This window comes from Candoia aspera, chromosome 3 (assembly GCF_035149785.1).
Source record: "Candoia aspera isolate rCanAsp1 chromosome 3, rCanAsp1.hap2, whole genome shotgun sequence".
NCBI lineage: Eukaryota > Metazoa > Chordata > Lepidosauria > Squamata > Boidae > Candoia > Candoia aspera.
In genome coordinates this window covers 141,557,834-141,572,831 of record NC_086155.1, presented here as the reverse complement: position 1 = coordinate 141,572,831, position 14,998 = coordinate 141,557,834, and the positions used below count along the sequence as shown (strand labels likewise).

The 14,998-nt window shown below is 39.1% G+C and overlaps 1 protein-coding gene across 3 annotated transcripts; it reads left to right on the top strand.

Moving 5' to 3' along the window:
- The first annotated feature begins 812 nt into the window (after positions 1 to 812).
- TBC1D7 (TBC1 domain family member 7) lies at positions 813 to 14,274 on the top strand. Of its 3 annotated transcripts, none has more exons than XM_063298902.1 (8): positions 813 to 1,143; positions 2,815 to 2,934; positions 4,871 to 4,951; positions 5,903 to 6,090; positions 9,029 to 9,166; positions 12,587 to 12,732; positions 13,006 to 13,135; positions 14,113 to 14,274. In XM_063298902.1, exons 2-8 carry the CDS (start codon positions 2,823 to 2,825, stop codon positions 14,197 to 14,199), a joined length of 882 nt encoding a protein of 293 aa, XP_063154972.1. In that variant the 5' UTR covers positions 813 to 1,143; positions 2,815 to 2,822; the 3' UTR covers positions 14,200 to 14,274. The 3 variants fall into 3 exon arrangements, with proteins under 3 accessions (XP_063154972.1, XP_063154971.1, XP_063154973.1); XM_063298901.1 differs by having other exon boundaries at positions 813 to 1,354; XM_063298903.1 differs by having other exon boundaries at positions 893 to 911.
- The last annotated feature ends 724 nt before the right edge of the window (positions 14,275 to 14,998 follow it).

Below are 14,998 nucleotides of genomic sequence, written 5' to 3'. Positions count from 1 at the left end.
TGTAGCTTTAGTAGCCTAATTCTGGTAATTATTTAAAATTACTATTCTAAAACTGCATTACTAAACACACACTGCCTCAGAAATCCAGTGGAGTTTATCGAGTTTTCATCCTGCTTTGATTAAAAAATACTTCAAGATGGCTCAAGAGAAAACAATAAAGTACAAATATTAGAAAGCTAGAAATGAAAAGTAAAACTAAGAAGTAGCTGTAACAAAGCAATTGCCAAGACGAAGCTATTGCTCTCAGGTGCTGCTTTGGAGGTTCTGGTTAGCCACCTTAAGAAGTGACCTACCGACTATGCGGGCCTGGGTCTGACTCAAGAAATGATATTCTTTCGTCAGGGTAGACTAAAAATCTGGGACTGGTAAACGTACTTTGGACTAAATTCAGCCTCAGCTAACCCAGCACCCTCCAGACGTTTAGATGGAAAAAGGCCGGAAAGAGTTATTTCAAGAGAGCGATTGCACTAGCGATTGCATTTTACTCCTGCAGCTTACGCCCCATTACCGTAATACTCTGGTAACAGGCTGCCTCTTCTTCTGGGTTTTAGCGGCTCTACTCTGACGCATTTTTATTAAAACAATTATATGACACCCCTCCTCCAATTTTGAATATAAAACAAACGATGCCAACAGAGAGACACCTTCGCCCGGCCAGGGTTGTCTCGAGATTCGGCCTTCCGTCCGGCGGCACCACGCGCCGCTCCTACGAAAAGCAAACAAACCAGGAGCGCGCGAGAACCCGCGATATCTCGGAGGAGAGGCCTCATGCCTCCCGGGCAGCTGCAGAGGCTTCCGCTGCTTCCGTGGTTCCGCCCCCCCGCCCGAAACAGCCGGGGGCTGCGCGGTCTCTGTTTGGAGGGATCTGTTGGCTAGCTTGGCGAGGCCGCGGCGGGGTTGATTTCGGCCGGGTAGGAAGGAGGTGCGCGGGGCATTTTGTGGCTGCCTCTGCTTGGGTCCCTCCCGTTCTTTTTCTTGCTCCGATTGTGGCAGCTTTGACGGCTTTCCAAGTCAACCTTTCTTCGCCGACTCAATCAGTGAGTCTGGCGACCCGCCCGCCCTCCAGTTCCTCATCTCGTTGCTCTTTTTTTTCTGGCCCGAGCTTGCCGTCCTTTTCGGTCTCCATTAAGCTCTTCTTTTGAGGCCCTTCCTTCCAGCCATATTGCAAGCTACCCGTTGTCCCCTCACCAGATGTCCTTCATTTAGACGTCTCAGTTTCTCACTTGCGGGACTCCCTTGTGGATACCCTGCGGACTAGCTCCTTTGCCCTCTGGCTTTCAAAGTACTTACTCTAAGCTAGTCTTTTGCAGCCTGGTACCTTCCAGCTGTGTTAGACTTCAGCTCCTATTAGTAGGTACTTTGATATCACGATGATACACCGTGGCCTGGGCATTTGAGGGTCGAACTGGAATTCGGGATACCTAGATTCAAGTCCCTCTCCAGCCCCAGAGCTTGTTGGCTTGTCCCAAAATTTAGCCAAACTTACCTCACAGGGTTGTTGTGAGAATCGGGTCAGAAGATGAAGAATGGTGTATGCTGCTTTCAGCTGTGGAAAGATAGGTGTAATAATTAATTGCTGTATTCTTTTTTATTCCGTGTTGCATAGGAATGAAAACAAAGATAACTCTTTAACTTCAGAAACAATGGAGAGGAGTTTGGTTTTGTCACTTTAGAAGATTAACATATTTATCATGGCGAAGTCTTTAATGTACCGTAATCCATTTTATGAATTGAATGCTAATCTAGATAATATTTGAGGGACTTCTAAAATATTGTACACAAATCTTTTTTTCCATAATCTGCAAGCTTTCTGGAAGCTTTTAGTTTCATTTTCAAGAATCCTTGTTCAATGGAATAATTTATAGTGAAACTAGATGGTGCAGGATTTATTTTTTCTTTTTAAATTCCAGATTCCATTAAAAAAACCCTTAGTTTTTGGAAGCAAAGTATGTTGCAGCTAAACATATCAAGCTAACAATGTTTAGTAATGAACCTCAAACATCTTTTCTGTTTAGTTCACCTGCCTGCCACTGAGATGATTGGTTTAACTTATAAAATACACTTCCTTCATGCATTCCATTATTTTTATCTATTGCAAGGAAGTAAAAATGAAGTTATCTTTAAATGTTTTTTTCTGAAATGTTACAGTGTCTAGAGCGATTGATACTCCTTTAATGATGACTGCAATGTATGTTGTCCATGCTTGTTATATTTATATTATTAAGGTGTGAATTCTGTGGTTTATGCAGCCAAAACAGTATCACCTACCCCAAAAGATGTATCCAAAGACTTGTCAAAACTCTTGAGGTTTGCAGAAGTAGAAACAATGTGCAGGAAAGAGAAATAGCAAAGTGGGAAGAAGGGAAGGACCTGGTTTTAATTTTGCTGCTTATCCCTGTCTCCCATCACTGCAGGAGATTTTTGTTGCAGGTCTCATTTTTACATAGAAATCCTGAACACAGTTCCATGTGTTTCAATTCATGCAGAGTCAAAACTGCATTGACCATGCACATAAGGAACTATGAATATACTTGGGCTATGTAAACTTAAAGGTCTGTAGCATTGCAAACTAACACTAGGAGCAGAGGCTTAAATTGAGGAAAATCCTGAACAATCTAATGAGAAATGCATGTTGGACGGAGAAAAGTCTTGGGAAAGCAGGTTAGAAGGGCACGTGGAATTAATTATTTGGAAATAATTAGGAAGGGGCTGAATATAACCCCAAACAGGAGAATTTTGTATTGCAACATTTTGTTTTTGGATATACTGATAGATACTTATTTGGTAACATATTTTGATTCGTCTTTATTTTAGAATGAGACATGGCTGAGGATCCTCAGAGAAATTTCCGATCCGTGTACTATGAAAAAGTAGGATTTCGTGGTGTTGAAGAAAAGAAGTCGTTAGAAATTCTTTTGAAAGATGATCGGTTGGGTAAGTTTGATAGATTATATAGTATAATGTTTGCAGTTGCTCAGTTCATTGTATGTATACTCAGGGCTATAATCCCATATATGCCTTTTTGGAAAAAAGATTGAGTCTTCCCAATCTGTATGTATTCTGTACATACCTTCATAGAATTATAGGATTGGAAGGGATCTTGGAGGTCCAGGGCAGGAATCTTCATACCATCCCAGACAGCCAAATGGCTGTCCAACTGTGGAAATCTTCAGTGATGGAAGATCTGTGACTCCATGCATGCTTGGAACATACATATGTCATAGTAGGTGTAAATATGAATGATCCAGCAACTGGGAATCTATTTGTTTGGTTTTGAATTATCCACATTTCACTTTGAGTAACTTGCAGTGTGGATACCAGCCTTGCAGCTAATTCAGCCCATGTTCATTACATGTTCGTTCCTGTTAGGAGACCCCAATGATTTGAAGTATTTAGTGTTTTTCATGTGGAAGTTATATTGCAGTGTATGAACACATCCAGTTCAAACATATTTTGTTTCACACCAAAACAATAATGTGCAAGCTTTCATTGGTAGATTAATCAGCATTTAATTCAGCCTTTCCTAACCTGGACCCCATTAATATGAATAGATGACTATCTAGAAGTTCCTAGCCAGCATGCCCATTATTGAGAGTTCGGAGAGTTACCAGGTGCACATGTTAGAGAAGCTAGATTTAATTAATTATATATTGAGGTAAGCTAAGGGTATGCTATGGTTTTGGGCAGAATTACTTCTTCTGTCTTAATTACTCTGTGGATTCTGAATTACTCTGGCAATTGTTTACTTGGCAGCCATGTATATTTATTTTGTATTGTAACCGTTTTAATTGTAATTGTTTAATTGTTTTATGGTTTTTATCATTGTAAGCCACCCAGAGTCACTTGCTGAGATGGGCAGCTATAGAAATTGAATAAATAAATAAAAATAAAATAGATAGATAGATAGATAGATAGATAGATAGATAAAATCCAACATTCTCAAAGCCCTAATGGTTATCTCAGCAAGGTAGAAATGAGGGATTGCATAGAAGGAAATCTTTTTAAACAGTCTTCTGCCGGAAGCAAGTATGGTAGAATTTGATGAGGATTAATCACCTTTTGATTGGACTATTGCATTGTGCTCTACATGGGGCTGCCCTTGAAGAGCATTTGGAAGCTTTAGCTAGTCCAGAATGCAGCAGCATGTGTGGTTTTGGGCACATTGTGATACACCAATAGAACACTGGCTCCCAGTAGACCTCTGGGTGTAATTCAAGGTGCTGGTCGTCACCTTTAAAGCACTACATGGCATGGGATCAAATTACTTATGGGACTATCCTCAGTGGTTTCTGCCTGTCCCACCAGATCTGGCAGGGTAGGCGTGCTCCAGGTACCATCAATAAAGCAATGTCATTTGGTGGGTCCCTGGAAGCGTGCCTTCTCTTGTGACGCCTGCCTTGTGGAACAGCCTCCCTCCTGAAATACAGGCAGCCCCTATTCTATCAGCCTTTTGTAGGGCCATGAAGCCCTGGCATTTTATTTGGTTTTTGTTTGTTGTTTTTGGTTTAATTGATTTTCTTTTATCTTGCTCACTGCTCAGAGTTTCTTGGATAGGGTGGGTGGGTGGCCATATAAATTGGATTAATATGTAAATAAAATATGGATTCTACTTATTTTATTAACACAAAACTAGAGTTTTAATGAGGGGAAGGGGAGGGAGGGGGTGTGATTTTCTGTAGCTGGGCTGGATTGCTGGCTGATGTTCTCCTCCACAGCTGGAGCACTCCTTCTGACTCCAGGAAGGCAGAAAATTTACCTTTAATATGTTCTCTGGAGACCCTTTTGTCCTAGTACTAGGAAACCAATGTCAGTGTTGATAGACATGCCTCATAACATTGTTAAAACACTGTTTTTAAATCTTTATTCATAGATATTGAGAAGCTTTGCACATTTAGTCAAAGGTTTCCTCTCCCATCCATGTACCGGACCTTGGTGTGGAAGGTGCTTCTAGGTATGGAAATTGATGAAGACCAAATGCTTCCTTATAAAAAATAAGGCTGGCTTTGCTCATCTACTTACAATTGTGTTCCCTGATAAAACCTTGGAATAGATGCCTTAGCAGGTATACCCATTAAAACATATTAAGAAGTGGTGTTAAGCAACATAATTGGCTACTGTAACACATGTAAAGTGGAATTTCCAGTGGTTTGCATTATGTCTCTGAGTATCTTTGCTTAACCTGGGGTATTTAGGAAGGAATCCTGCTTCATTTTTTCCATGTAGGCCTTCTAGCATTGCTCTCTAATATCTCTAGCTTTTCTGAGGTTGGTCTGGGAAAAGCTGCTACCTGAAATTTTCAGGAAGCTACTGTCAGTCAAAATAGGTAACTCTGGTTTTTAATCAGCCTCCCAAACCTGGCTTCTTCCAGATACGTTGGAACTGCAAATTTCAGATTCTCAACCACATCTGTATCTGTGGTGGGAAAGATGGTCTATGTAGTCTCATGGTTTTGTTCCCTAAAACCAAATAATTATATGGTTAGAATGTTCATTAATTTTATGTGTTAATCATTAGGGAGACTTGGACCGTGCTTTTGAATTTTCTGTATAAAAGCTGTATTCTGTAGTTAATCCTAAATCAGTCAAACCTAAGTCCCCTTAGATATATTTACAGGCAGAACTCCTGTTCATAAAAAACAAAACAAAACCCCACCAGTACATGAATGAGGTTTGCTTTTCTGCTCAGTCCTCCTGTGCAGTGTCTTCAGCAAGAAAACGGTCCTTGCAGCTTGTTAGCAGAGACATTAGAGAACATAGGAAACTAGTATATGCAATTATCAGGGGCATAGCATTTTTTATGAACAAATGCTGGATTTTTTTTAGTTGATCTGAGAAAAACTGGTATGAAGATGAATGTTTCACCCTCAGAGCAATCTAAATCTCTCATTCTCTCTTCTTTAAAGGAATTCTCCCACCTCACCATGAATGTCATGCGTTTGTGATGAAATATAGAAAGGAACAGTATGGGGATGTGTACCGTGCTCTTCAAGTAATTCGCTTTATCACAGATTCTACTCCACAGGTTGAAGTGTTCCTTCGGATATATCAGTTGGAGTCAGGAAAGCTACCTCAAAAGCCATCTTTTCCATTGGTCAGTGAAGGTTAATTTTGCTTTTGATAAGATTTTTACACACAAACCCAGTTCTTTTCTGTCTGAAATTGAGTTAAATTGTGAGGGAAATGCATAATGATAATCTGGAAATGCAGTCCACCTTCTGATACCAAATTAATTTTTCTTTGGAATACTGTGAACAGAATTATTGGGAAAAATTGGCTGTAATGCCTGTATATTCTAGGACCAGCCAGGGTTTTTTGTATAGTATTTTCTCCTTGGGGTTAATGGCAAATGTTGCAGAAGTTAGAATTGCCCAGAAAAGGCAAACACGTGCATCCTCCTTATGTGTTCTTAACTGTAACTGTGGAGAACTGTGGTGGTGAAGCGTTTACAATTCCTGTTTAGGAATTGAATGCTTTCAATTGCCTCTGCAGTTCCAATTAAGGATGTTTCTTTTTATCTTTCTTTTTTCAAGATAATAAAAGGTAGTAAAGTAGTAATAAGAAAAGCAAGCATAACAACATTTATTCCTTGGAGCTAGATAAAAGGCTTGCTTCTTATCTAGTCCTCAAACATAATACCTCAGTAGGTGGAAAAAATTCTTTTGGAGAGTAAAGTATCATTAAATAGGGTGTTAGAGATGATGAGAATCAACTTACATATACATTAAAATATATTTTGACTTTTTTTTCCTTTGCATTGGTGTTGTGTTTTCTTCAATTCTTTTCAATTAAACTTGTGACAAATGTAATAGGAACTCCATTTAAAAAAAAACAAACTACAAGGCTATTGTAGCACACGTGGTTTTATTCAATCAATCAAACTTTATTACAGGTCACAGACCTAGACTTCATTAAAGAAAATACAGTATGTAAAACAAAATACAATGTAACATGCATGATAAAAAAAGCCCTGTATTCATGTTTAGTGTACTTTGCTATCATCAATACACAAATGTTATAGACTAAACTATAAAATAGATGGCACAAGTTATCTTGGGATCCTTATCTGCCAAAATGAGTTGTACATAGAATTCGTCTGTCCAACCTGGAAACATGCTGAGAATTATTACTATTGTACTGTAAGTACCTCAGTAAAAATTAAAATGATTCTGTGATTTGGTGCTTCCAACTTTACAAAAATAAAAACCTTCTGCAGTATTTACCCTTCAGCACTGCTGATGGTAAGATGCCAAATCACAATATTGTAAAGGCTCTCTGAAATTTATTGTTGGGCCAGATCTAATGCTGGTTTAAAATAAAATTAGCTGTGCTCCAGTTGAACTCTAAGTGACATCTTGGTATATTCTGTTTGTAATGCTATGTCAAGAATTCTTTATTTAACAGCTACCATTGCCTAATCTTCCCTCAGGTGCATCAGCATCTCATTTGAGAACCCCAATTTATAAAATTTGGCCTTTATTTAGAGTTTCCAAGAGGAATAATGTTGTCTGACAGGATAAGATGTACCAGACCTTGGGGCTGAAAGTGAGCTTTTAACATCTGGAATACACATTGCCATGTCCTCATTTCAGTTTTTATAAACCTTGCCTCCAAACATAGAGCAGCAATAGGCACCCCATGCTACCTAAAATAACCTCCTTGGGAAGCCAGTTTGAACTCCCTCTAATTTTTCACAGTTGATACCTGGATTTAACTGCACTCCATACAGAAGCTGGGCCAGTGTCTTGGCTTCATAGCAGCTGGTGCATACTGGGCTTTTCCAGAAAAAGGAAGAGAGGATTGCTACTGAACTCCTCTATGTGAGAGCCAGTTTGGCCTAGTGGTTAAGGCACCAGGCTAGAAACCAGGAGACTGAGTTCTAGTGCCGCCTGAGGCCTAAAAGCTGGCTGGGTGACTTTGGGCCAGTCGCGCTCTCTCAGCCCAACTCATCTCACAAGGTGGTTGTTGTGGGGAAAATAGGAGGAGAAAGGAATATTAGATATGTTCACCGCCTTGAATTATTTATAAAAGTAATAAAGGTGGGATAAAATTAATTAAACCCTGGGAGATATGAGTGTGTCACTTCTGTGCATAATGTAACACAAAACCCAAGTACTTAAAACAAGGGAGCTGTTGAATTACAAGTCTCAATACAATGTTTTTAGGCCCTTTGCAAAATGCATGACCTTTGTTTTCTCATAGTTAATCTGTTACAAGTGTTCCCTACAGAAATGGACCAGTGCTGCCATGGCTATTCCAAAATATGTCGATATCTGTAGTAATATGACAGCATCGTCTGCGTAAAGCAGTATAGATAACAGGTTTGTTAGCTGGTTTGAGGAAATGAAACTCTTCCTTACTTAAGGCATCTCCCATTGCATTACTATAATATTTAAAAAGCCAGAATATATCCTTGCTTAACCCCTTTGCTGGTTGGCCCCTGTGTTTGAAAGTTGCTGGCTATAGTGTGTGTTATCCTCAAACTGGTGTTATTACAAAGTGCATGTAATAGGGTGAGTCCTTGGTTAACAGTGCCAATTGGGGCTGAAATTTATGTCGCTAAGCAATGTGGTCATAAAGCACAGTGTCATGTGACCACACCACTTAGTGATGGCAGTTCCAGCACTTCTGGTTGCCATTGTTAAGCGAATCCTGTGCAGTTGTTAAGCACAACGTCTCATCGTTGCCATTTGTGACTTGCCGGTTTCTCCGTTTCCCCATTGACTTTGCATGTCAGAAGCTGGCAGTGAAGGTTGCAAATGGCAATCACATGACCACGGGACACTGCAACACCATAATTGTGAGCCAGTTGCCGAGCACCTTGATGGCTTTTAGCGGAGTTGTCTTCAGTTCGCCATTTCTTCCCTGGAAGTCCTGTAGCGTGGATGATTTATAAAGTTTTGGTGTAGCATCCTCTGCACGTTTGTACCAAACACGTTGCTATTAGTGGGAACTTGGTTGCGGATTTTAACTAAGTGTGTGATGCATGTGCTACCTCTCTGATTCTCTGCCATGCTTCCTTTGCTTTCTAGGAATCTGAAGATGAGATATTCCTTGCTATTGCTAAAGCGATGGAAGAAATGGTGGAAGATAATGTTGACTGCTACTGGCTAGTCAGTAGTTTTGTGAACCAGTTAAACAATAAATACAAGGAGTCATTACCACAGTTGGTAAGAAAATAAGCAGGTCTCTGCAGAACTGCATATGTGAGCTTATGTCCCATATAGAAATAGGAAATGGGATTCCAGATACAATATATAATTGATAATGTGTATCATCCTCACTGTTAGAGATGAGAAAAATATAAATTTAAAATTATGTGCAAATGTTTGGGAGAGGTAAAGAACATGGTTATAATGATACAAGGTAGTTTCTGGCTATGGGCTCTTGGTTTCAGTGATTTCACATCAGAAATCAATTTTAATGTTGAAAAAAACCTGCCGTGCTAGACTCCTGCTACTTGCTTGTCTTGTAAGTTTTATATTCACCACCTGTAAAAAAAAAGCATTAATAGCCTATGATCAGAAATTTCTAGTTTTGTGTTAGCCATCTTTGTTGTGGATTTATGTAGTTATATAAAGTTTATGCATATATTTACATAAAGTTTGTGCATATGCAAACTTTATAATAGACTCCACTGAATCCCTTCATCCATTAACACCACATTATTTTGCATGTGATTGTAAACAGCGGACTTGGGATTGTGGTAAAGGAAAATAATAATTCCTATAAGCCCCGTCTACCTATCTAACCCTGTTGCTTCTGAAAAGTCTGTTAGAAACGCGCAGCATGGTTTTGAAGACGACTGAAGAATTGTGACCTAGAGTGGAGAAAATAGGATGTCGTATAGTAGGAGATGGTTTGTTTGGCCTTGGCTTAGGGGTTATAGTGATCTCCAGTGGCAGTTAGGGCACTAGTGGGAGACTGGAGATAAGCTGCTCATTCCAGACATGATGAGTCATAAAAGGTAGGATGATAACTGAGAAAATAATCCAATCTTAGAGCAAGCACTTTTATTTTAATTGTTGTTGTATATATCCAAAACGTACTAGTCAGCTTCTGTCTATTTTTGCTGATGATTTCTGTAATGATTCATTACCTTGAGAATTGCTTGCAAAACCAAGAGGCTGCGAAAAGTGACAGCAGAGATTGGGTTTGTCATAATATACTATGATTTATTGTGATTAGTGAGCCAGCTTCCTGCTGGGCTTCACATACTCCCTGTTTCCTTTTACACATCTGCAAGGAGGAGATTGCAAACATTCAATTTCACTTTTGATTAACTGCATTTTACTGTTGTGCCTGAACTTTAAAAATGTGCTAACCTTTACTTAGTTTGGGGGTTAGTTATTTTAAGCAAACCATAGTTTTAAATCACCACAGTTTAGAATCAGAAGACACTATGAGCTGTTCATAAAACATAAGCAAAAGTCAAAGAGGCCTGTCTTTAAAATATGGTTGTGCATCCATCCTTGTACTTCTTGATCTCTCGGATGCTTTTGATACTGTCAACTACAGTATCCTTCTGGATTGGCTCCAGGGGTTGAGAATTGGGGGCACTGTTCTCCAATGATTTTCCTCCTTCCTTTGGGGCTGGTTCCAAGCAGTGTTGGTTGGAAGGGAGAGGTCACTCTCTAGGCCCCTCCTTTGTGGACTGCCTCAGGGCTCTCTCTCTCTCCTATTCAGCACCTATATGAAACTGTTGGGTGAGATCATCCTCCAGTTTGGAATTCCGTATCATCCATATGCTGATGTTACCCAATTATATCTTTAAATCCCAGAGTGGCAGAGTAAGGCTGTTGAAGTCCTGTCCTGTGACTCTGCAGGCCAGGATGGGGAGGAACCATCTTCAGCACAATCCTACTAGTACTGAGTGGCTGTGGTTGTTAGGCCGCCTGGATCTAGGGAGATTCCCACTGATCTTAGGTGGGATTGCATTTCCCCACTCGGCTGTTGCCCAACCTGGGGACCTTCTTGGATTCATAGCTCCTGCTTGATGAACAAGTAGCATCTGTGGCAGGAGGGCTTTTAGACAGCTTCATCTGGTGTACCAGTTGCACCCTTTCCTGGATCAGGAAATTCAGACAGTCACTCATGCCCTAGTCACTCACAGCTTGTCTGTTGCAATGCACTGTATGTAGGACTGTCTTTGAAGACGACTTGGAAGTTTCAACTGGTTCAAAATCCAGCAACATGGGTCAGTGTTGGGGATACCTTGGCATGCCCATGTGTCATCTCTGCGAGCTGCACTGATTACATGTCTGCTTCTGGGTGTAATTCGAGGTGTTGGTTATGACCCATAAAGCCGTATATAGTATAGGGCCTGGTTGTTTGAAGGATAATCTATCTCCTGTGATGTCTGCCCAGCAGATATGAACTGACAGGGCAAAGGTACTTCAGGTCCCTTCAATTAAGCAGTGTCATCTTTCCTGACCCAGGAGGCGTGCCTTCTCTGTTAATGGCACCTACCCTCTGTAATTAAGTTCCCCCTGAAATCAGGGTCTGTCCCACTCTGAAAGCATTCTGGTGATCCTTGAAGACCTGGCTCTTCTCCCAGGCCTTGGACTAGGGTGATTGGAACCCCTTGCGAGTTTTGTTGTTGGCTGGATTCACTATCTTGTTCTTTATTTGCTTTCTTATTTTTTGCTGGTTTGTTTTTGAATGTATTTATGTATGTATTTATATTGTGAGCCACCCTGAGTCATTTGGAGTTGGGCAGTGCCTAAATTGAATAAAAAATTAAATTAATAACCTAAAACAGTTATTCCCCAGTTTGAACATCAGAATTCCTAACTAGTCTGGCCATTGCTAAGAATTCTGGGAATTGAAATTCAAAGATTTAAGAAGGCCCAGAAGTTGGTACCTCCCTCTAATGTGTAGTGTAGGGGTTTGCTCAAAAGCATCAGGAGGCAATGCTAGAGGGGTCAGAGACCTTGGACCTTCAGTCTTCTGACCTTCCAAAGGTGGTGTCACAGGAATAGATGGAGCTGATTTTTAAAATCCTTTTTGGAATTAAGGGTGGAGATGTCTGACACATCAGAGAGGCATTGTTTCCTTTGTCATCCTTACTTTCTCCTCCAAGCCTGAGGAAGTGTCCAAAGTCTGAAGTGTTGGATTTGTCACAGAATTCACATTCATGAAAAGCGCCTAGAAGGCCCGGTTTTGGTGTGAGGGGGAGGGTTATTCTTAAATTACGTCTAATAATTTTGAGGATGTGGGATATAGTCCTGAATGCATGCAAAATGCATGCGTGAAGAAGGACTACTGAAAAAACACCCAGTTGATTAGCAGACAGAAGCTGGTGCTATGGTAAAAATGTCATAATGTGTGTTTTTTTGCCCCATGATTCCTTTTTCACAAAACTGTGGAATGCTGGTTCTTTAAGGAATTTTCAAATGACTTTGTAAATATAATGTTATATATATTTCTGACCTTTAAGAAACATTATTCATGAAGTCATTTGCTTCGTATGTCACACTAAATATAATTTGATGAATAGTTTTCTTGTCCCAAATACCTATGAACAAGAAAAGTTTTTAAAATTATTTTAGTATACTTCATTAATTCTTTTTATATTTATGCTGCTGCAGCCAAAACTTCTGGAACAAATCCTGAGCCTTGAGGACAGCCGACTTCTAGCACATCTGAAACTGTGTTCAGCAATGGGCCAGCTTCCTTATAATCTTTGGTTTAGAAAGTGTTTTGCTGGATGCCTACCTGAATCTAGTTTACAAAGGCAAGTTTTTCTCCCTTCCACCTCTCTTAGATTTGACAAATTAAGTCCCTATAGTCGTCTTATAGTGGAGCCCATGAATCACATGGACATAATGTTTTGACAGTCAGCAATTTCCAGCATTCTGAAAAATGTATCAGTTGTTCAGCTTTTCTAGGAGTTGTGTATACACCGAGATGTGATTCTGATCAGGAAAGAAATATATCAATACTGAATATAAATTATAGATATAAAATTAAGGATATACGGTTTTATGACTCTGGTTTAATTTTCTAGGGTTTGGGACAAAGTTATTAGTGGTTCTTGCAAAATCCTTGTCTTTGTGGCTGTTGAGATCTTATTAACCTTTAAAATGAAGTTGATGGCCTTGAGTAGTGCAGAAAAGATTGAACAGTTTTTGGAAAATGTAAGTATTCTTTCATATATTCTAAATCCTAAAAAGCAGTGTTTTAATTATATTCAATAATACTTTGAAGAGCAATAGAAAAATAACTAGTTTCTTTTAGGAAGCTGAAATTAAAAGTGGGAATTTTTATTTGTATTTATCTATAGTTCAAGCAGGTCAAATGATGGCTGACAGTACAAGGTTAGAAATGGTAATTGGAGTTTCCAGGTATAAAGCAGTTTCAACCTGTTTACTTCAGTATCTTGATTTGATATTCTATATTTTGCAGCCTCTAGTCATAAATTATTATTTATAGATCACAATGGTTGAGTTTATTCATTGTGCTAAGCCATAATATAGAGGGGCTTTGATTGTGATTTGGCATTAAATATGAACCCATAAACTATTATTTATATCTTATGGTTATCTGTGAATGAGGTTACTATAGCTTGTTTAACAAAACATGATGTAAAACCATGGCTTAGCATCATGTAATTTCAAGGGATTTTTTAAACTTTGGTTTGGTTTGAACTCTGAATTTCAGGCAAAAGTATTAACTGGCTGAACTCATTCCTTCCTGAAAGAAATCTGTTTTATCCCTTTTCATGGATTGTGGAAGGATCATGGTTTTAAGAAAAGTTTTTGAATCATAAATTATTCTGTTCTTTGTAAAATGGTTTCTTTAAGAAATTAATTCCATATCTGTTGTAACATTTTATAGCATGTTACTGTGTCTTATTTTTAAAACTTAAAAAAAATATTGTTTTAAACTATTAGCCATCTCAGACTGATTAAGGAGATAGCAAATGCTGTTTAAAAAAAAAGTTCTAAACAACTCTCACAAATGGTTGGGCTGTGAGGTCAGTGATGACAGTACCATGTCAAACCATTTATTTTTTTTTGCACGTGTGCAGGAGACCTGATCCTGAGTAAACATACAAGACTGCCCTGTAGAACAACTCTGTATCTCAGGCTAAATATGTTTTTATCTTTTGTAGATACCTCAAGATAACACTGATGCAATTGTGAGCAAAGCTATTGAACTGTGGCACAAACATTGTGGGACCCCTGCTCATTCAGTTTGAAATTACCTGCTTTTCTGTTTTTGTCTATGTCTCTTTCCCTCTCCAAACTATATAATTAAAATTATTTAAACATTATGGGTACAGTGGTTGTAATTGTGGTGTGTCACTCCTGTTGCAGAGAGTTGGAACCTGTAGTATGACAACTCCTAGCAATCCCAGTCAACACTGTGAATGGTGAAGGGTTCTTGGAGTTGTAATTCCGCAATATTTGGAAGGTCACAGGTTCTATATCAGAAGAACCTCTACGTACATATGTGTAGAAGAGAGACTTTTTAGGAAGAGGCTAACTGGGAAATGGAAAGCCTAAAAGCAAAGTATTTTGAAAGCAAAGTTTTGATCAATTTAATGTATTGCTCATTCATTCTCTGTTTACTGAGGTGTTCAGCTGAACAAACTCTTCCTTATCATGCTGACTCTTCTAGATTTGAAGAAGGGAGTATAAGGGCCATAGAAGCTCAATAGAGCAACCTCCTACCCTTAGTATAACAGGTCCTATCTGTCTAAACTAATTGCAATAAACTGGCAGAAGTTCCTCTTACACGTCTCTGTTTCTGTATGTGAGGCAAAGCAAGGTAAAGAAGGGTGAGCAGTTAACGTACAAAAAGAGATCAACAGCTGTTGGTGTTTATAATGGATCAGATTAAAATGCTTTGGGTTACCTTTTCATGAATCATAAACTATCCAGACTGGCTGGGTTTGCACACCATTGCTAAGCCATGAAACAAATAAAGGTTAAAATTAAGCATAGTAGATTATATGAATGCATCTGCTAGGATTTTATCTGACCTGGTTAAACATG